At 40.3% G+C, this 23,261-nt stretch overlaps 1 protein-coding gene across 3 annotated transcripts in view; it reads right to left on the bottom strand.

Moving 5' to 3' along the window:
- Nalcn (sodium leak channel, non-selective) overlaps positions 1-23,261 on the bottom strand; it is a 198,647-nt gene that overhangs the window by 33,269 nt on the left and 142,117 nt on the right. For all 3 annotated transcript variants that reach the window (XM_090341914.1, XM_090341916.1, XM_090341915.1), the window contains 10 exons: positions 17,446-17,519; positions 8,668-8,769; positions 8,192-8,261; positions 6,892-6,983; positions 6,681-6,803; positions 4,409-4,465; positions 4,046-4,166; positions 3,821-3,952; positions 2,310-2,477; positions 500-604 (listed from right to left, as the gene is read on the bottom strand). In XM_090341914.1, coding sequence (XP_090198040.1) covers positions 500-604; positions 2,310-2,477; positions 3,821-3,952; positions 4,046-4,166; positions 4,409-4,465; positions 6,681-6,803; positions 6,892-6,983; positions 8,192-8,261; positions 8,668-8,769; positions 17,446-17,519 — 1,044 coding nt within the window. The remainder of the gene's footprint in view (positions 1-499; positions 605-2,309; positions 2,478-3,820; positions 3,953-4,045; positions 4,167-4,408; positions 4,466-6,680; positions 6,804-6,891; positions 6,984-8,191; positions 8,262-8,667; positions 8,770-17,445; positions 17,520-23,261) is intronic.

Genomic DNA, 23,261 nt, shown 5'->3' with positions numbered 1-23,261 from the left:
TTTCTGGCTATTTCTGAGGAAACGTGTAGGTTCTGGCCCTTTCCTGGAGGGAATGCTAAGAGTGAAGAAAGAAAATGGAGTTTGTAAGAATCAAACTTTGCTTCCTGTTTCTGTTTGTTTGTTTGTTTTTTGTTCTGTTCTTGAGAAAATAAGTCTTGTATGTTAACAGAGGCAGGGTCAATTTAGGGAAGGCCTGAAGGGAAGTGCCAGGGCTTCCAGCTGTTAGCATCTGGAACACATGGTGCTTATGTCCATGACGTCAACAGTGGATGGGCTTTGGAATGGAAGGGAAGGGAGCAGTCTGAGACGAATGTCCCTGTCTCCTCTTCCCCACCCCAGTAGTAGGAATTGAACTCAATACCTTTGTGCTTGCTGGACAGTGCTCTAATATTTGGGGATTTCTCAAAGGCGCCGTGGCAGGCATTTGTACCACAAGCTTCCTGAAAGATGGCACACTACCTTGACTTTTACTTCAAAAGACAGTCAGAAAGTTGCTTACCCTTCTGATGATGTTGGGATCATTGCACTTGGCTAGCTTCCCAGCAAAAAGTTGCACTCCAAAGCTTGCAAAAACAAGCATTAACGTCAGCAAAAGAATGGAGACCTAAAAGAAATGGATGAAATGGTAAATCTCTTGGTCAAAAGTACATATTAGGAAGTTAACAATAGGATTTGAATTCTTAAGATAAATACAAATGGCACTTGTCTAAGAAAATGAGGTGAGGTGTTTTAATATGATTTGAGAGTTGCTGACTAGAAGGCAACATTTTGCTATGCTTTATTTCATGGGACAAAGGAAAAAAATATTTAACTAATTAGCTTGTGTCCAGTGTTCTCAAAAGGAATTCCTATCCTCATTAGCAGAATATCCATTAGGAAGGGGGGGGTGTCTTTGCTTCCATGTGAACATGAGGTGTGCTGTGTACAGTTATGAGATAAATGTCGGCCTATAGAAGCAAATCTGTTAATTGACTTGTGCGCCCTCTGCTGGCTACCACTTTTGTCTCCACGGAGAAATTTTGCAAAGAGCAAATTTCAGAACAATCCACTAAAAGGGACTTCATGACTAACATAAACATGGGCCTTCAGGGGCCTAAAATTTGCATGGAAATGTTATAAGAATACAAGCATAATGATATTCCTTCTCAAGCCCTTTTAGTAATCAAACAATTCACCTATATAAACTGTCAGGTGGCATTCTTGCTTTCTTTCATGTGTGAAAAGCCATAGTTTCATGGCTTTGTGCAAAGAAAATAAGAATTTAAAGATGTTTTTAAAAGATATATTAGGGCTGGGAGTTTGGCCTAGTGGCAAAGTGCTTGCCTGGCATGCATGAAGAACAGGGTTTGTTTCCTTGGTACCACATACATAGAAAAAAGCTGGGAATGGTGCTATGGCTCAAGTGGTAGAGCTCTAGCCTTGAGAAAGCCCATGGACAGAGCTCAGGCCCTGAGTTCAAGCCCCAAGACTGGCAACAAAAGATTTATTAGCAACCACATGCCTGCAGTAACATCACGATCTACCTTAAAATACTTCCCTGTCAACTAAAACTACAGCTTCCCTCTCACAATTGGGATACACTATTTCTTGAAGTACAATAAAAACAAGCTTATGTAACTCAATGTATATTTTCACATACAAGTTCAATTCATCTATTATGTTAAAAATCCCTTAACCAGTCTTTCAAAAGGCAGAGAGCTTTCTAACAGTTTATGTGTAATTGTGCAATGAGCCTTTTACTCTGTTTTATCTCCAACTCTGTTCTTAGAAGACTATCAGCAAACAACTAATTAAAAAGAATACTCCTTTTTTCATCATATTTATAGTTACTTTTTACTATACATTGAGATTATTTTTGTAAAATAGACCTCAGTGCTGCATCTTGTAAGTGTTTTGACCACATTACCAAGATTTCTGGACAAGTTCTATGCTATCTGCTTAAGGAGACATACATTCCAGTTATGAGTGGATGAGGCTGAGTTTTAATTTATTTGATTTATAGATGGAGAAATGAATCATAACATAGAAACTAGGGACATCTAAAGAATAAGGACAGAGTGAGTGGTTCTTACCTCTTTGGATTTATCAGAGTGCGTCTCTTTCATTTATTTAAAATATCCACTTAATTAAATAAAGCCATAAGCCAGAAACATCCATGCTTTCTGAACATGCATTGTGTTTTGTGTTTTTTCTAATCTTTGGCAATGAATAGAGCTGTAGACTTGACCTAGACCTTGACCCAGCGCGTCCCCACCACTCCCCTCCATAAGTGACAGGACAGGGTTGGGCTGTGGTGAACTTGAACATACCAGAAAAATTTCCTTAAATCCGCTAAAAAGTTCTCGAACAACTTTCCTCATCTGGGGTACCAGCTTGAATATTCTCAGGGGCCTCAGGCAACGCAGAACCATCAGAAGCTGAGCTCCAGATTCAGCAGGTACATTTTGAGGCATCCAGCAAAGAAAGATCAAGCTTACCTAGAAGGAAAAAACGACCTCCGGAATTTACACAACATCTTCTCAACTGTCTGCATTTTCTGAGAGCCAATGATCCACGACTTCTCATTCAGCCAGGCTTTCAGTTCTTGTGTGAAACAATCACGCACGTATGTGTGCACAGCCTGCTAACTTTGGACAACAAATTCAACCTAGACTCATCATGAGGTCTCCAAGAAAAGCCACCATGTGTACGTGGAATGGAATGGGGGTCCCCACTCTCGTCTTTGTGACCCCAACAACTCCTCTTCCAGTTCCTCCTCCTCCTTCTCTTGTTCCTTCTCCTTCTTCCTCATCCTTTTTTGATATCAGGTTTGAACTTAGGGTCTTAGGCTTGTCAGCTTAGCTGGTGCATGTTCAGGATTTTTAATGATTATTTTGGAAATGGAGTCTTACATATTTTTTATGGGCCCAGATTGGGTTAAAAAACATTCCCTAGATGTCAGCCTCCTGAATGGCTCAGATGATAGGTGTGAGCTCCCAGCACTCCTTTAAAATTTATTGCACTGGAGGCACTGTTGATGTACTAGGATTAGAATTCCGTTCACCAGGTGACTTCTGTTTTATTAATGATAATCAATGCGCTATCTGTTACTGAACACAAGTTCTCCCTGTGTCTGTAGACTCTAATTTTATTAAATTTCTTTGGCTCCACTCCTAGAGCCTCCCAACTTCATTCAGTTGAACACTTGAATGCACACCTGAAGGAGCCAGGTATTCTGTGGACTTGAATCAAAATAAAGGCCCAACCAAGTGACTCCAGTTTGCTTGGAATAACAAGTGGGCTCAGCAGCTTGTGTGACTTACAAACTGAAGAAAAGATTTTATGAACGATATGTAATCTAGCTTGCTATTTTTTCTTGTTGTTGATGGTGGGACTTGAACTCAGGGTCCAGTGTCCTTGAGCTCTTTTAGCTCAAGGCTAGTACTCTACCATATTGAGCCACTTCTGGATTTCTGGTGGTTAACTGGAGATAAGGGTTTCATAGACTTTCCTGCGGGGACTGGCTTTGAACCACTACTCTCAGATCTCAGCCTTCTGAGTAGAATTACAGGCATGACCCACCAATGCCCGGCTAGCTTTACTATTTTGAACTCTGTTATTATACGATTCATTCACATATAAAAGTACAGTTGGTATATTTGAATAATAACTATATGTAGCTACTTTAGTATTTTTGGTGTAGGATAGTTAATCCCATATACACATATAAGAATTTAGATGTAGCACCCAGACTTCAACATTCCACACTAGTCTCAAGAAATTCAAGGGAGATTTTACAAAACTATTATGTCTTACATTTAGGAAATAACCAAAGACTTACAAGATAAATAAATATATCCATTACTCCTCCGAAGTCCCTGATGACAGCAGTTGGAGTGAAAAATAATCCATCTGCCATAATCTTCAGATTAAGCTCAATGCTCATGAATATCACAAACACATACTCAGCGATCTGAAATGGGCAAATGGCAGTTGGTGAGTGGCAAAATTAGAGGGCAGTGTCTGAGGAGCTAGCTGGGAGCTGAGATTGATTAGCAAGCAGTACCTGCAAGGTAGGTGCATGCATGACTCTTCGGAAGGGGGATTCGAACATCATGGAGATACAGGAACATATGGTTACAATGATCATGACCCAGTCCAGGTAAGTGACCAGTCCCAGCAAATCACTGCCAAAGACCAAACAAAATTCAGACACACCAGCGCTCTAGGAAAAGGGCTACAGAGAGTCAGAGATAATGGCTTCTATTCGAACTCTATTCACAGGACTGGTATTCATACAAAATAAGTCTCTAATTATCTGTTTCACAGCTTTATGTAGGAAGAAAATAATAGAGCATTTTTTTCAATATTTTTATGCAGTACAAAACAATACACAGGAGCTTGACATGCGCATGGAGGGGATGCTTACTACAGTTGATGGTACTTGGTAATTTTCACAGCTCCGGTGACAGGGTCTGTCTTAGATCTGCAAGAGAAGAACAGGCATGAGATTCCTGGGCAGAGCCACGCAACATGGCAACCCTCTGCTTCTTGGCACCTTTCCACCTTTGATTTCCTTTATCTCCTCAATAAAATGTGCCCTGTAAAGCCTGATAACTATACAAAACTCTGGAAGGCAGGGAACATGGACCAAAATAAAAGCAGGATGAGTTCGCAATTCACGCTTAGGGAAGTCATTTTCTATATCTCTCAATTTTTGAACTGTAGATAAGAGATTCCCTTTGAAACTGGCCTGGCACAGTGCACAGCTTCAATCCCAGCTACTTGGGAAGCAGAGGCAAAAGGATCATGGTTCCAGGTCAGCCCCGGTAAATCAACACCTTATCTCAGAAACAATCAAATGGGGCTGGGAGTTTGGCCTAGTGGTAGAGTGCTTGCCTAGCATGCACAGACCTGGGTTTGATTCCTCAGTACCACATACATAGAAAAAGCTGGAAATGGTGCTGTGGCTCAAGTGGTAGAGCTCTAGCCTTAAGAAAGCCCAAAGATAGCACTGAGTTCAAGTCCCAGGACAGGAAAAAAACCAGAAAACAAACAATAACAAAAACAATCAGATGAATGAACAAGACAAACAAAACTGTGTGGCACAAATGTTAAAGTGCTTGTCTAGTCTGTGCAAGGTCTAGTTCTAATGCCAGTACCTCAAAAACAAACAAACAAACCACAAATGTGTGACATGACTATTATACAATATCAAATTTTGGCTTTTATTTCAAAACACTCCATCTAAAATATATGCCTTCATAGTTTAAGAATGTTCTTTGTAATTAGTTCATAAACTATAGTTCTTTCTACAGGTCACTGTGGAAGAACTTATAGAGAATTCCCTAGGAAAAGGATTTGTAAATTATATTTTAGAAACCTGTGAGCAGTTACCTGTCTTGGTGTGCATGTGTATTTGTATGTTTATGTTTATGTGATGTCTGTGCATGTCTGCATATGCATGTCTGTTCTCAATTGCAACAATGCCTTTATCAGTCCATTCAGCTGTGGTAATGACCAAAGGAGAATGATACCACAATCAATGAAGTGGAGAATTAGCAATTAGATGTAAACATGTAGGCAGACAACAAGATAATTCAAGATAAAAAAAACCCACTGGAGCACTGAGCCAATCAACATCTGAACTGCCATCTCCTTCCCTTCCTTTGTGGAAATGCAAGGAAGTGTGTACTGATTATTAGTCAGGTACATTCAATTGTGCAGCACAGAAGAGAGACAACAGGATGGCCACAAGGAGAAAGCCCTGTACTAGCTGAAGACTCTCAGTCCAAAGGCCTAAATGTCCTTCCTGTTGGAAGGCAGGCACAAAGAATACCAGGTGGTCCCGAGACTTCCTCCACCCCATCACATCAGGACAGTGTGTACTGTCTTCCTGGAGCTCCTGTAACGAAGCATCATAAGCCGGTGGCCTGAACGAGGAAAATGCATTGTCTTGTGGTTCCGGTGGCCGGAAGTCCAAGCTGAACGTGAGGTTTGTTTGTGTTGGTTCCTTCTGAGGACTGAGAGGGCCAGAGCTCTCACGTCACCTTCTAATATGATCTCATTTTAATAACCTCTTTCAAGTTTCTACCTCCAAAAACAGTCATATTCTAAGGCACGGGAGGCAACAACTCCAGTCTATGGGGCTGCCTGTGACAGGTGGCTTGGTTTGCCACAGGCTTGTTCTAGCGGCAACAGTCTCATTCATTTCTTCTGTGGTGGGTAGGGCAGACCGGGACCAGTGGATTTTCCTCTCGTATCAATTGCTAATGGAAGCAGTAGTGAACTTACTTCCTACTTTATTCTAGACTTAATTGATAGGAATATTTTGATTACCCAGACAAAGATGTGACCTTTTACCTTGTCAGTTAGTTTTCGTTTTCTTTTTAAAAATTTTTCAAAACATATTCGATAACATCGGTATAAATGCATTAAGGGGACAGGTAAATGCACAAATACACATGGAGACTGAGTACTTTATCCATGAGAATTTTCTGCAAATGTTAACTTCTGGCAGGCCACCTCCCTTTGGTTTCCACCTGGTCATTTGCTCAGCAAAGAGGACCAGCATGATTAATTAGCCTGCGGTTCATTCTGTGACCCCATTAGGACTACACAGTCCTTTCTCTTCCTGTGACAAGCTCCCTGCTGTTCTCAGGATTCAGGCCAAACACCTGGCTGGAAGAGAGTACACTTACGCATTGAAACGCGCTCGGACCACCACGCGACAAAAGTTTCTGAACCTGTGCTCGCGGCCCACTATAAACAGTGGCTTGTCGAAGTAAGGGTGGTTCTCTCTCAGTTCCTCTTCCTGCACCTTCCTGGAAGGAGACATGGATGCCAGAGTGAAGCCAGGGTGACCTCTGGAATTGTTACACGGAAGCCTCGAACCACAGCTGCGGCCCCCACCTTTTCATCTCAGCTTGCTCCTTCTTTTCCTGAATCATCTTGATTTCACTGTCTTCTCGCTGTGCATTTCTGTATCTCACTGTATTGGAATGCTAGAAAGACATGAAGAGAATGCATATTGCAATGGCTGTTTTAAATGCATAGAATACTATCATTTTTAAAGATATGCATATTCATATATACATATCCAAAATACATGAACTACATATAAAATATACTGTAGGTTCATAGTACATACACTTAACTATTATAAAATAGTTATGTAATACCTATAAAGCAGTTATATATTATATAATAAGCTCTATAATGTTATATAAAAGACACTAACCGTTATATCTCTGCCCTCATATCTTTACCCTAATTTCTTTATTTTGCTTTACATATACCAAACCTAGTACAGCAACAAGGAGATGCTGGAGAAAATGAAAGAAATTACTTTTAGAAATTCTATTGCCTGTCCACTTATTTATCATCTGGCTGGGATGTAATCTCCAGAGGGCTAATGTGTCCTGTGTCCTTCCTACACATCAGCTTAGAACTAAACCTGAAACCAAACACACATACTTACATTGTGGTCATAAACACACGACATGTCTAGAGTGTACAAATGAAAACAAAAATGACTGGGAAATTCTCTGTTCTCTTTGGCTGACAAACTTTAGGAAAAAAAATGTTGCCCTAACTTTGAAGATCCTGAGATTGCAGTGGATCCAGATTCCAGAACATCTGGAACTCAGTATAACTTTTGAAGTTAATGACACAAATCCTTCCTATGAATGCTGTAAGTAACCTCAAATTCAGTCAAATGAAATGGATATGCCATTCTTGGGTTAATCGTTTATCAGAGACATGCTCTATGTGAGCTAATGGCTAACATTTCCATACATGGCCATGTATTCTGGTTTTTTTTGTTTGTTTGTTTTGTGGCTCATGGGGCTTGAACTAACTCTGGGCCAGGCGTTGTCCTTGAGCTCTTCAACTCAAGGCTACCACCCTACTCTCTGAGCCACAGTCCCACTTCCCCTTTTCTAGTGATTAACTGGGGATAAGAATCTCAGGTTCTTTAGTGCCCAGGCTGGCTTTGAACCATGATCCTCAGATTTCAGCCCCCTGAGTAGCTAGCATTACAGACGTGAGCTACTGCACCTGGCTATATTCTGTTTCTTGATTCCTTTTGGTAAAAAGCATTAGGACACATGACAATTAAGAGAAAGATCCAGCATTGCAGTTATCTAAGCATTCATTGAAATACATTTTCACCATCAGGCTTCCAAAATCCATACTACTGCTTCGAACTTACATCTTGAGTCAAAGTTTCAAGCGATTTCCCCCTGCTGATCCTATGGCTGTTGGATCCGTGTCTTAACGATCTGGAAGGACACAAACCAACCAGTCAACACATCTCAAGATCCATGTTTGACTTTTAAGCCATGAGCATATTAGGAAAAAAAAAACCCACGACATTTCTGATGCCACATCACTAGTGCCTCGTTTCTTCTTTTCAGAGTGAAAAGCTTACAGTCTGTACAACTTCCTTTGATACCATTTACCAAGATTTCAGAAGTTTTCCTTCTGAACTGAAAAGTGCAGATTTGGTGATCCGCAAGGAAAAGGTCTTTGAAGTAAAGTGTTGACTCTTTGAATCAGATGGTGAGTTTCATTATTGTTGGCACCAGCTGGCCAGCCAGGGCTGCAGTGACAGTAGTGCAGGGAAAGCGTATCCTGCACACTCATCTTCTTTGTGCCCGGGAGCCCCACAGCTTCCTGCCATGTTACCTGCGCTCCTGGCGGATGTGGTGCTGGACACTGAGGATTGACCTTTCCTTCGCTGGCTGCCCCTCAAATGATCCGCTCAGCATGCGCTGTCGAGTGCAAGCTCTGGAGAAATAAGAGAGAGCTCAAGATCAAGGCGTGACTTCTACACATGGAATGGATAGCACATCACTTCTCCTTGCTCTGATAAATTTTCAGGAAACACCAATGATATGACAAATAACACAGAACATGTTACACAGAGGAAAAGCACAGCTCGTCGGTGAATAAGGAATATTTGCAAAGCAGATGTTTTGCCTGTTATGAGGCTCTGAAACACAAATGGAAAGCTTTCCTTTTACTCTTTACCTTTAACATCTCCAGTTTATTTTTAAATGGCAGTTAATGCAGGATGCTGCATTACTCCTGCAACCCTAACGACTTTGAGAGACTACAATTGGGGGATTACAATCCTAGCCCAGCAAGAAAAGTCCATGAGACCTCCATTCTGTGGACGAAGCTGGGCACAGTGGTATATCTTATCATAAAATAGGAGGATTGTGGTTCAGGTATGGGCCCAGGCAAAAAGTGAGACCCTATCTCAAAATAATAGAATAACAAAAGAATTGGAGGCATGCCTCCAGTGGTAGAGTGGCAGTCTAGTAAGTGTGAGGCTGTGAGTTTAAATATTACTGAAAATAAAAGGGTATAGTTTGGACCAGAATTCTGTGAGTGGCAAGACCAGCTATGCACAGGGAATCATGATGGCAGTTTTGAGCTTAAACAAGGAGGTTTATATAAATGCCCCAAGGGAAAGGGTTGTCTAGCCAGAATCCTGGGGCAATAAAATATACGTTCTGAAGACATTTGGCAGAAATTAAGGAAAACATAAAACCATAAAGTCAGAGGCAGAGAGAAACAAAAGACCTTGGAACACAACACCATGACTCTCCTGAAACTACTGACTTAGAAATAGTCAATCATCTTATGTGTGTGTGCATTTTTATATTTTTTTTTTAGTCACAGTTGAATAAAAAGCTAGAGTTACTACCTGGAGAAAGCTTAGTCTAAAACTTGTGCCTTACTGGGAATCAGTTGTTATTTTGTTTGCATTTTCAAAAGCGTAAGGCATTTAAAAACACCATCTCCTTTGACCATAACACTGAGCCAGTGTTAATTTCTGATTTGCTAATGAGTAAAGACAGTTAGGTGACCCAACACCTGTGGTGTGAATGATTTTGTTGAGCAAATAGGATTTCTTCTGCAGAAATTTGTGGTCAACTGGCAAGAATATTATAGGGGATGAGAAGATTTGTGGGGCACACACACACACACACACACACACACACACACACACACACACTCCATCACTAAATGGTTGAGTAACTTTGGGAGCCAGTTTCCTCATTGATAAAATTGGGGGAAGGACTTGACCTTGCATCTAACTCACAGATTTCAAATGCAATGGTTTGGTGGTAAGTGAATCTTATGAAGCCTTTTATCTCCAATAAATTACCAAATAATCCAGGAATGTCGCTGTGGTTCAAGTGGTAGAGCATTAGTTTTGTTAGAAACAAATTCAGGAAGAGTGATCAGGCCCGGAATTCAAGCCCCAGGACTGGCAAAAAAAAAAAAAGCAAAAGAAAATAGTCTCCTCTTAAGTAGGTGAGGCCTATCTGTCTTAATAGGAAATTTCACGGGAACTGTTCTCTGGAGGACTGGCTTGTTGAACATGATGTTCATTCCACTCTTCTATCAGAAAGCCACTGCTAAACAGATTAAGACAGACACATTTGCTTTAATTTCCTTCGTTACCATTTTCTCCTATGTTCACACTAGTGTTTGCTAAGATGATTTATAACTGGATTAGGATGGAAGCAAGAATTCAATGTGCAGTAGCTACAGTCTCATATCCAGCTAGGTAGAGCTTGCAGCAAGTGAAGTCAGAGCTCTCGTAGAGGCCAGCAGGAACCCTTGAAGCTTGTTTCCTCTGGGAGATCTACCCAGGCCTCCTGGGCCTGAGAAGAGATGCTTGCCTGCCTGCCTTTCCCTCTAGATCCCAAAGACTCAAAGAACCTAGGTAATTTTTTTTTGTCTTGGGGCTTGAACTCAGGGCTGGGCACAGTGCTCCTTGAGCTCTTTGCTCAAAGCTAGTGATCCACCACTTTGAGCACAGTTCCACTTCCTAACATATGTAATCTAAGCACAGTGAAATCAGGCCTAAGGGATTAGCCTTGGAGTGGGGAAGTCACCTGTGGAGTCTCAGGCCCCACGGATGGTGAAAGGCTTGGCTCTCTCTGATTACCTGCACTGTGAAAAGTCAAAGATAAACAACCTACCTCTTGCTCGAGAGTGTAATCACTGACCAAATATTTTGACAACATCTTCTCATTGAACATACTGAGGTTTTGAACTAAGAAACTCCAAAAGTAAATGCTTAGGTTTCTTCATTGAGAGCTGTGCTTCTAGGCTTTCTAGGCTTCCTCAGAATTTTTTGGATGATGGAGAGACAAAACACTAGCAAGTAAAATCCTCTTCTACACATGCTCATTCCAGCTGCGCTGCTAATTAATAGGGAGGGGGCTTAGGACTAGAAAATAGGCTTTGCTGAACTCTGGCTTGGGCTCACCTGGAAGGGAAAGAAGTTCCCCCTGAAGAATGGCACACTAGCACGCTTCCACACACACAAGTATCCTTACATCTAGGCTATCCTGGCACTCTTGGCTCGTGTAAGACACTTTGTTCTTTTGGCAAACAGTAGTGTTAGTAGAAAGTAGTTCCCATCAGTTGGATGTGGTTCAATATACTGAACTATCACATTGATTCCAAGAAAATGTAGAAGACCCAAATATGTCAGGTATTTGCTTCATATTTTAAAGAGTAAATGTGACTGTATTCTATGTAAGTCTCCTGGTTATACACAGTGCAGTTACAAGCCTTTATATGAATGTGTTCTGATGGGTGGTATCCCATGAGACATGAGGATGGAAGCACAGAAAATGATTCGCTTCGTCTCTCATGTTCTCGTAGCATGTTGGTAACACAAGGCACGCGTGCACAGCCCGCAGCAGTTTTTCCTCTAACTGCACCACACCGGCTTCTAAGTTCTTCTTGTACCAAAAGCCCTTCATCTTCTCCTTGTTGTACTTCTTTCACTTTCTCAGATGTGACATGTTCCCAAGTCCTCTGACAAAGCAGAGGTTCTATGTAAAATCTTTGTTCAATGAATGAACTTTGAAATGCTACAAATATCACTTTCATTTCCTTTTACTCCATTCATGCGTATAAAGTATGAAAATAATGACAAATTAAACAGTATGTGTTCAAATTATCTTTTAAGGGAATAATAGTCTTATATCTCAAGTTAGAATGCTATGCCATGCAAGATGAACAGGTGGCAGAGCCTTAATAGATGATGTCTTGAGAGTAATGAAAAAAGTCACAGTAGCCAGAAAATGTAAGCTTGTTTTTTCTTTGCTTTCTTTCCTTTTGCTTTTTTTGTTGGTTGTGGGGCTTGAACTCTGCCCTTGAGCTCAATGCTAGTGCGCTATCACTTGAGCCATAGCACCACTTCCTGTGAAAGCTTTTAGAAGGCCTTGAAAGCCAGTGTGGAGCAGAATACTCAGTGGAACTCATTTCAATTTCCTGAACTAGAGACCTCACTAGTTCCTGGGAACATGGTCTCCATATCGCTCACCCTGTAGCAATCTGCTGGCAAGACTGAAATCGTGACAGACTCAGGAATGGGAAGCTTTCATTTGTCACCCAACAAATAGGATGCAGGCATCATTCAAGTTACTTGGAAACAGTACTACTCAGGAAGAGAAGTGTTTGAATGTTCAATGAAGTCCTATTTTGCCACTTCCAATTTTTCTTCAGGTTTCAGATGACTTTTGGACTTCATAAAAGAACAAAAGAAGTATATTTTCTAGAAGAAAATAAATATTCATTTATTTGCTTCCCAGAAGAAAATCCAAGCTAATGGAATTGAGAAAACATGTTATGGTCCAGGAACCATCTTGCTTTTCTTGGAGGAAAGTCAATGGAGCGCAGAGGGGCCAAGTCTCTGACATCTTTGTGGCCTCTCTTCCTACTGGCATGGCAGAGAAGGTCCAGTTTCTTAGAAAATCCATCTAGTGGTTTCATATTTTTAAAAAATGATCTGTCTATCCAGCTTCTAGAAGGGGGAGGGCACAAGGCTTCAAATGTCTGGTGAAAAATAATGAAGCCTTTTGTCTTGTGTGAGTGAGGAAATTCTCCATTATACAGGCATATGTAATCCCTTTATTCCTGTTCCCTGGAGGAGAATTACAGCGAGGCATTTTCCTTGTCCCAGCTGGGGTTAATGTTGTGCCCTCTCTACCTTTGAAAGTAAAACAAGATGAGGACCCCTGATGACGGTTAGAATGTGGGAATATTCTTCAGCAAACACACATTCCCAGTTGCAAAAATATTACCCCTGGTTTCTTGCCAAGCCTTTGAAAAAAATATGAAAGATTTATTCTCCCTCCCCCTCTCCTTACATTGCCTTTGTGCTGTGGAATTTCAAATTTCCCCTTATACAACAGGCATATACATATGTGATCTTTTATGGAGGCTGGGAAAAGAGAATCATGACTTAAGAAATTGTTTCTATTTTTCTTGACGTTTCTCCATCTCAAATATTTTTAAATTGGCCCAAAGATGGTGGTAATAAGAGAGCTCTTTGGAGCTTTATTAGCCTCTAAACACTACTAGTTGTTTATAGACACAGTAGCAGGGGTCCTTCATTTCTCTCTTGGTCTCTGTGTCTTCTTTCTTAATGTTCCAGAACAAGGGTGTGGGAAAAAGACTGCACATTCTGTAATGGAAAAGAGAGAGCCTCTGAGTCTTCAAATTATTTTCAGTCATTATAGAAAAGTTGAGTTACATAGGATGCCATCTGGTATTAAATGTAATTAGCAGCTAGTGAAACCTCTGTGTGGCTTTGTGGAGCTTTGGTTTGACTCAAATCCTGAGCTTCACCAGGTAATGCACTTTAAAGTATTATCAGATGTTGGCTAATGTAATGTAATCACATCCACAGACAACAGGAAAATAGTCCTTCAGTGGTAATTAGGTAAAACTACGATGGTATAACGGAGCAAGTGAAGAAGAGCTAATGAGCATTTACTGGAAACAGCTCTTACCTGACTCCTAACAACACGACCATTAAAAGCAGAGAGACAACGGCAAGCTGATGGTCATAGGGGAGGTCCTGGGTAACTGCCTCTTGCTGAGAACAGCAGAAAACTGTGCATCCATCCCAGCGAACGCGCCACTTCTTTAGATTCTGCCCCTCCCCGAATAAATGGATATGGCTCTTTAATAGCAACCGCAGGTTCTTTCTTTCTAGTTTTGCATTATTCATTAAAGCATGTTCTTCTATAGTGATATGTAAATACGTGGGTATCTAAGGCCTCACTGTAGCTTCAGAATAATCTCTGAATATCTTTATCATGACATCATATTTGCCATTTGCATGTGCTTCAGGCAAAAATGAATTAACTCCTGGATAATCTGTTTTGGATGCATCTCTAAAAATTCAGAAACAAAAATCTCTGAACTTCCCTACCCCATTCATGAAAGTTCAAATTTCATAAACCAACTACAGACTCAGAAATATGTGAAGACAAGCGAGGTGCCAGTGGCTCAAGCTTACGATCTAGGTACTTGGGAAGTTGAGATCTGAGGATCCTGGTTTGAAGCCAGCCTAGGAAGGAAAGTCCATGAGACTCTTATCTCCAATTAATACACACACACACACACACACACACACACACACACACACACACACAGCTGGAAGTGGAGCTATGGCTCAAGTGGTAGAGCACTGGCCTTGAGCAGATATTCCAAGAACCTGACCCTGAGTTCAAGCCCCAAGACCAGCACAAAAATCACAAAACACATACTTTTTACTATTCTCAGTAAAATGGTGCAAATATTGAAAGAAATGGTACTAATTATCTACAGGTGTATATTTTACATTTTCCCTGTTAACATTGTTTTACACTCCAATGATAATATAGTAAAAGCAATAGTCGAAACACTTTGCTCAAATAATCTATGGAAATGGGATATTTCAGATATTTATCTGAACAAAGTTTTCTTTTACTTAATTGTCTTTAGAGTCAGGTAGAAGAATTATTCAGCCTTTCCAGATTGGTTTCTTCCTCTACTTAACTGCAGTAATTGACACTCACAAAGCAAACCTTAAATGAGGGAACTAGTGAAGTCATATTTTGTCACCTCCAAATCTTCAATTTCCTGTTTCATAAAAAAAGTTTTATGAGGGAAAAACTCATTTTGTTTAACTCTGACTTATATTACACTGGTCTACAAGAGTTTTCAAGTGTCAGAAACATCTTTAAAAAAAACCAACAGCAAATCAATACTCTCAATATACTCAAAAAGAGGAGTAGGATATTAATTCCTAACAGTCTGTTATGTTTGGACTATTCTTGCCAACTGTTGGCTATAGAATGCTACCACTGTGTCAGGAGGTTGGCCCAGACCCTTGGCCTCAAGGATCCTTTCCTCTCATCTGGAGAGGAAGAGAAGGTGGGAGAAGCTTAGGCCTTCACAGAGGCATGAGGCTATCTTCTCAGTCAGGGGTGAAACATGAAGCTGCAGAGAAATAACACGACTTTATCCAAAGTTGCTGAATGGATGCATTGACTAAGGAAACAATAATTTTAAAAGAAGAACTTCCAAATGGGAAAAAAACCCAAAGGGGTAGTTAAAATCTTTCATGAATGAATGGATGGATGTCTTAGGGACATCTTTCAGTGAAAAAAAATTCCAGCTAGTGTTCTTTCAACAATCATAGTTGAATAAATGTTTAGGGATTTCAGATAGTACAAGAATTGTGTTTATGTCCAATGAAATGCTAAACAAGATAAAATGATAAATGAGGGGAAATGATAAGAGAAAAGGTATCCCTCTGTGTTTCATTTAGTATATTTAATTTTAGCAACTATAAAAGAATTCCTTAGACTTTTAAAAATTATTACTCGCTGGGTACCAGTGGCTCATGCTTATAATCCTACTCATTCAGAAGACTGAGATCTGAAGATTCTGGTTCAAAGTCCATTCAGGAAGGAAAGACTTCTCTCCAGTTAACTACCAAAAAGCTGGAAGTAGAGCCGTGGTGGAGCTGCTAAGCCCGTACTCAATCCCCAGTGCCTTCACAAAAATAAAAAAAGATTACTCTATGTGCATGATGATGAAAATCATGCCATAAATCAAAATACCATCATTTGAATATCATACAGACTGAGCATTCAGCAAGGTTAGAAAGACACTGTCTTAGCTAATGAGGTACTCGTTAACCAAAGGATGGAACTTTCAAAAATAGTGCACATGTTTAATGATTTCATTGTGACATTTCTCTACCCACTGAACCTGGCAGGAATGATAATGTGCTTTGCATGATTTCAGGGCTTTGAATTAGAGGAAGCCTTGGCAGAGGTGGTGGACTTTGAAAAGCATGCTCTCAGTTGTTTGCAGGGAAAAGGTCATTGTTTTTTGAAAGAAAGCTTCTTCAGTGAAGCTGAACAGCAGCAAATTGAACAGTCACCTTTGGTTTTCGGGACCATTTCTGGTTTGAAGGGGCATGTGTCTTCCTGTGAATGGGTTGGTATTTCTGTCGGACCCTGTCATGGACTCGTGTAGTAGAGTCACAGCGTGGGTGATGATTCTGAAGTTCTGTAAAGTCTTCAAGTCCAGTCTTCTGGTAAGATCCAGGGATAATGCCAGGATTAGCCCACAGTCAATCACAGCAAGACTGTGTTGGGATTCAGGCTTGCTGTTTCAATTAGATCTTAATAACTCATCATACGGGTAGTGATAAATCTCAACTCCTAGATATGTTTATTCTCCTCTGAAAGCTATTTGACACATGTGCTATTCTAGGTCCAAATGTGAGCCAGTGTATAGAGTGCATATGGAGGTAGAATATTTTCCTTTTGTTCACAAATTATAGGTAACAAGGGGAAAGTAGTTTCTCGTATCATGTATATATATAGTTTTATTTCCTCCTTATAGTTTTTCATGTTATAGTAATACCTGTGCTGAAGAAAATGCTTTCAACAATGTGGGTGGCAGAGAATCATGTAACTCCTCCTGCTTGCCATGGGTGGGAGGGTGAATGTTCTGCTGAACTTGTCAGGCACTCCCCGCCCCCCCACCATTTACATGTGTCTACATCGGCTGTGCAGCACAGAATGTTGTTCTGAGCAGTCATGCCCTTTAAATAAATCAAATTACTCTATTATAACATAAATCGTATACACTTAAGTAGGTAACTTAACTTTCCTTATTGATACTGCCTTTCCAGGAAGAGCTTAGAAAGAATTAAAAATCACATCATTCAGACAGGGGTATATTTTCTTTTTTTGATCCTTAATAGATTTTTACTCATTTCTTAGTAGATGAGATCAGCCATAATTGCTTTGTAAAAACCTGCTTTCTGACCATGTTTCCCCTTATTTTCCCTTGAGATATGACAGAGGATAATGGCAATTTAGTTTCACCTCTTTATAAATATTCTTTTTGTTTACTTTAAAATAAAACACATATAAAAGACATGGAACTATTGTGTAAGTAAAATATTACTTTCTTCAGAAAGACATTGGTGATGTGTTCGACATTATTGATAAGTACATAGATGCTCAAAACCTATTTTCTAGCAGAAAGTATATATCAACGTCCAGGAAATGAGTACATAGTCACTAACATAATCCTACCTATGTTCAAGTATGTTGCAATGTTCATTGGAGTTACCTTAGGATCTTGGTGACTGCAGTCTCCTTTTCCAAAAGGTTCCTTGCCCTGATGCTGAAAACAGACTTGCGAAGCTGAAAAGATAAGAAAATGATGTCAGTTCTGGAATGTAAATAGAATAAAAGGTTGAGCGATGATTAAATAGGCATTATTCACATATTGACCCATTAACCCATTAACCATGAACACTTAAGCATCATTGCCTGACTAATTTCAGGATTATTTTTATTGTTATTTGAGCAGAACTACAAACACACCAGTGGAACTATGTGTCTCAGTTACAGATAATGAGCAGAATGAGCTGGCTGTGTGTCACTGGCAGTGTCATTGGCCTTCATCTCAACCAGGTCTGTTTGCTACAAAATTTAAAGTTGAAACCAAGAAAGGACTCCTTATTCATTATTGTTTAGGAAGCCATTCTCCAACCCACATTGTTGTCTTGCTGTAGGTTCCCAGTCTGAGACAATTAATGTGAACAGGAGTTTTGAAGTTGTCTCTTTTGGCATGGGGACACGTGAGGGGAATGGTCACGCTTCCCCTGGAGTTGGAGGCAATAACACCTGTCCCTGAGGTGACAATTAAGACAGGCAGATCTGAAAGGTTGGTGTGCCAAGCAGAAGATGCACTCAACTCTGTCTTCTTTCTTAGCTGTAGAAGTTAAACCTATGATGCTGAGTAAAGCGGAGGATGCAGAGAGAAGGGCGGGGAGAGCACAGGAAGAGCATCCACAGGAGGACTTTCAAAACGAAGAACCAGAATGGAACTCCAGCAGCCAGAGCAGAAGCGAGAGGGGACAGGTACGCTGCTCACCACCACTAATAGATTAGGTTGCCTGGGCAGAGGGGCATGAGTGGTCGTGGCCATGGAAAACCAAGGGTTGCTATGAGTCAGGATTAGTTGACTCTAGAAAGCCATAGCTGTGGAAGGCAGCCGAGGATCGATGCCAATAATGAAAAGTATACAACACAGCAAACCACCAAGCACTGGGCAGTACGCATAGTGGAAAGGAGGAGAGCCTTCCACATTGCAGCTGGGGGAAGAAAGGGCATCTGGAAGCATTGTCAGTGATCTCACAGAGGAAGCTGAAGTTATGCCAGACTTGCCAGTACTCCTGAAGGCAAAGGCAGCAGTAGGTGAAGTCGCAAATACAAGCAACAGGGTGAGTCAGTTTGATGAAACTCTATACCCATGCTCTGCTGGCTGGAGTGTCAAACAAAACCCGCGGAAGAAATGTGGCCTCTTGAAATAGCATTTGGTCATAAGCAAGAGCGAAATTATGTTATTAGCACCGAAAGGGATGGATCTGGAGATCACCACGCAGAGCAAGACCCAGGCCCAGCTCACAGCAAGCCTGCGAGCTCAGGGCAGCCCACCACGCCTCTTTCCTCCTGGTAGCCAGGGACATGCCCTAGCTGTCCATCTTGCATCAGGCAGCCAGGCCATCCAGACCCAGCCATCTCCGACTGCCCTGCAAATGGAGCCCAAGACTGCTGGAACAGATTCCTGTGCCAGCAAAGCCTTAGGAAGAATGCCTAGCAATTCCTCATGATTTCCACAATGCGCAAAATTACTGAAGGCTACAGTTTCTGTCCTAAATTTGAACTGATTAAAATAAGACAGAGCAGTAATGTGCAAAAGAGAGTGCTTGAGAATTGTTTTCAAATTTATATCTACATTGTAACAGAAGAACTTCAGAATCGGCATTGGGTGCTCTCAAAAGAAGGACTCTATATAACATATCTATAAAAACACATATATGTATAGATATGCTTATTTGATATGATATATATGCATTTGTTTTTTAAATGTTTTATTTTATTTTAATGTATAGAGGGGTTACAGTTATATTTGCCAGATAAAAGGTGCATTATTTCTCACACATTGATACCCCTTCTCATGTTTTTGTCCCCATTTCCCTCCCCCGGCCCTCTCCCCTAATCCTTTTGCCCCTCCTATTTCAAATGAATAACCATATATATATATACACATTTAAACATATTTAAAATGTTCTTAATGGTGAAGATAAATAGTGATTATTTAGTTAACTCTTCAAGATCTCTTGTTGCTGTAGTAAAGCTTTGTGAATTTCCTTTAGCTAGGCAGACTGCTTTGCTATACCACTCTAGAGTGCCCTCTACTGACCACAAAAGATACCGACATACCCCTCTCCCCCGCCTCGGCCCCTCCAAAAAAAAAATCTAACCAGGCACACACAGATCCATTTCAGGTTAAGTTTATATCATAAATTGTCAATTATTGTTATGAAAAGAGATCAGAACTTGATCTCTGTATTTCAATGCATCAAAGATATAGGAATTAAAAACAAGGCAGTTAAATTTAAATACTCAAAAATACAGTGTGTGTGTGTGTGTGTGGGGGGGGGGTCTTGGGTCTTGAACTCAGGGCCTAGCCACTGTCCCTGAGCTTTTTTTGTTCTCTTTCTCAATTCTAGCACTCTATCACTTAGAGTTTTTATATTGTTGGTTCACTTTCTGTCATTCTCTTAAGTAATTATTCTTATGAACTGATGGTTTCTATATATGTGATGGATCTCAGACTATCACAGTCACAGTTGTTATTCCTTTTACAGACAAATGCTCCACTGTTCACTTTTTAGGAAGCTTGGCAGGACAGCTCATAGCCCCAGAATTCACTGGCATAGCTGTCTTGATCTCAGGAATGACACAACACTCTCATGTACTGCCCACTGCAACCAGCAATTTTCTCCAAGAAGTCTGAGTTTATTTCTTGCAAAATGGTTTTTTAAAAGAACATAATCTAGATTTTTAGCTATTGTGCTTATTGTCACTGAGCCAGTCATTTTCCAGAATTTTTTCGGAATGGTAAACTTTTTCTAATAGGTTTCCTATTTACATCCTGACATCTCTTCCTCAATCTCATTTCAAGACTCTGGCTTCCCAAGCACAGAGGGATGGAGCATTAGACAAGCTCACAGCCATTCATCAGTGTTTCACGTCATGAGTCACCTCAGAACAACCACGGCCAGCACAAGACACCCAGTGACGACGGAACAATATTCGCACATCTTCTTCCTGCCCTTCTCTGCATCAGTCCTTTCCTATGATTCCCATACTACCAAACACTAGAGCATCTCTGATTCCTTCCTCATCTTATCCTTCTGTTATGTCAGCTCCTATATAAGAACACTTCCCACCATTTCCTCTGCCAATGCCCCTCAGGTGGGCAGTTCATTTGACAGTCTAAAGCACACTTTCAGTAGTTTCTTTGGAAAAAGGCTGTGGGGACCCCATTACTTGCCCATTACATTACCTAGGAGAAGACATCTTGTAACTGTTTTTCTGTCCTTTTAAACTTCAAACTCAGTTTCCCTGATTATAAAAAACTAACTCATCTTGCCTTTTCCTGATGGATGCTATTCTAGTTCCTTCTAATATGAAACATGGTTGCTGAAGAGTAATAATAATCTACTGTACTTCTCTTTTCAAACTCCCTACAGTTCTTTTTAAGGGTACCAAATTATCTCTTTTCTTTCTTTTTTTCTAAATTTAAAGCCCTGCATTTGTTTGGTGTATATTTCATTTCTTCTCAGTTTTTGGCTGATGCAGCAGGTACGCAGCGAATGACTTCAGTATGTAGCCACAAATCCTTTTCCTTAGAAAGGCTTGCTACTTGTTCTAGAATCTTATAGTGAAATCATTCTTCAGACTTATTTTTTAAAATATAAATGTAGGCTCTAGACTTGTCAAGTTTGCCTTTACCTTATAAACTGTTCTCATCCTTTTCTTCATTGCTTGTTGATTGTTAAACATTTCTTTTCATAAGTTACTTTCTAAGTCTTTTTGGGCATCATCTGATGTATTCTTTTTTCCTTTTGTAAGTCTTCCTTGCATTCATTTGCAACTTATTTTTTTAGCTAGGCTGTGTTTCCTTTCCCTTTCTTCCTTCCTTCCTTCCTTCCTTCCTTCCTTCCTTCCTTCCTTCCTTCCTTCCTTCTTTTCTTTCTTTCTTTCTTTCTTTCTTTCTTTCTTTCTTTCTTTCTTTCTTTTCTTCCTTCCTTCCTTCCTTTCTTTCTTTCTTTCTTTCTTTCTTTCTTTCTTTCTTTCTTTCTTTCTTTCTTTCTTTCTCTTTCTTTCTTTCTTTCTTTCTTTCTTTCTTTCTTTCTTTCCTTCTTTCCTTCTTTCCTTCTTTCCTTCTTTCTCTCTTTCTCTCTTTCTCTCTTTCTCTCTTTCTTTTTTGTCAGTCATGGGGCTTGAACTCTGGCCCCAGGAATTGTCTCTGAGCTCTTCAGCTCAAAGCTACTGCCCTACCTCTGGGCCCGGGTGCTGTCCCTGAGCAGGTCAGCTCAAGGATACCACCTTACCCAGGGTGCCACCATGCCATTTCCCATTTTCTAGTGATTAATTGGCGATAAGATTCTCACAGACTTTAATGCCTGGGCTGGCTTTGAACCATGATCCTCAGATCTCAGCCTCCTGAATAGCTAGGATTACAGGCTTGAGCCACCATGGCCACCTAAGCTGTGTTTTTTTAATTCATATTTGTTATGATTTGAAACTTACATGGTTTTAAAGTTCTTTTAATTTATTTTGAGTAGGAAGGTACAGGAAAAGCGCTTTCTGAGAAAGTCTCGTGGCATGCCAGTACTGGGGCTTGAACTCATGCTGTCCCTTAGCTTTGTCTCTCAAGACTGTTGCTCTATCAGTTAAACCATGCTTCTACTTCTGGCATTTTGGTATCTAGTTGGAGATGAGCGTCACAGATTTGTCTTCCTAGACTGGTTTCAGACCGTGTCCCTCAGATCTCAGCCTGCCGAGATTGCATCCATGAGCTGCCACGGCCCCGCTGCTAATTATTTCCTTATAGTAAATATAACTTGTAGGACATTTGCCTTTGATCATTTCCTCTGGCTCATTTTTGTGCAAACTTAGGTTTCCCAAATGATTTTTAGAATTTCACTTTCAACTTCAGAACTTGCTCTGCTGTCGTTTTAACGCTGTGGTCAAATTGTCTGGGTTCTGATGATTCTTCAGGGCTCCACCTGCTCCTCTGTCAATTTTACCTGGATCTCCTGTTTTTCTCATTACCCTTGCTCTCATCTGTTCATCTCTGACTTCACTCTGGACATGTTCCTCTCCTAAGATGGCACACCTCTTCCCCATGCCTCATTTTGTTCTCCTCCATGTCACAGCAGCTGTTGATTTGTCTGCAGCTGCTCTGATTGTGACTAGTTTGGTTGTAAATGTCATCTAGGGACTTAGAGTTTTGCTGTGGAGGTATTCTGTTTACACTCACATGGTACAACAAGGAGATTCAAATACTAAGCGGGCACTACCCTCGTGCGAGACTTCCACCTTTCTTTGCTGATTTCTGCTGCACATTGAGCAATCTTACTGCTCTTGTAGAGAATGAAGTTAAGGTTTTATTAATATGATTTGTTTCTTTCCTCCCCTCAGTTACCATTCAATTTGATCTTTACAATTCTTTTACTTCTTCTGTCTTACTGTTTTCTTGGTGATACTGTTTATAAATTCTTGAGTTGAAGGCATGGAAGGCTAATTAATTTAAGTCTTTGTTCCTTTATCAGAAATGCCTATGACACTATAACTTTCTCTCTGAAAATACCATTAAATTTGATATGTTCATTGATTTCCAATTGGAGCTATTTTCTGATTTTCCCCCTCTTTTTGCTCCATTAATTACCAAAAGTAAAATGTCAACTTCTAAATGTGTATCTCTTTTGTAGTTGTCATTTTCTTGTTACAAGTTTCTAATATTATTACATTTTGATCAGATAAGTTGTGCTATAGTGTATTGATTTGGTATATATTTAAGTC

This window comes from Megascapheus bottae, chromosome 11 (genome assembly GCF_031878675.1).
Source record: "Megascapheus bottae isolate mThoBot1 chromosome 11, mThoBot2.hap1, whole genome shotgun sequence".
Classification (NCBI taxonomy): domain Eukaryota; kingdom Metazoa; phylum Chordata; class Mammalia; order Rodentia; family Geomyidae; genus Megascapheus; species Megascapheus bottae.
This window is presented reverse-complemented; position numbering and strand designations above follow the sequence as displayed.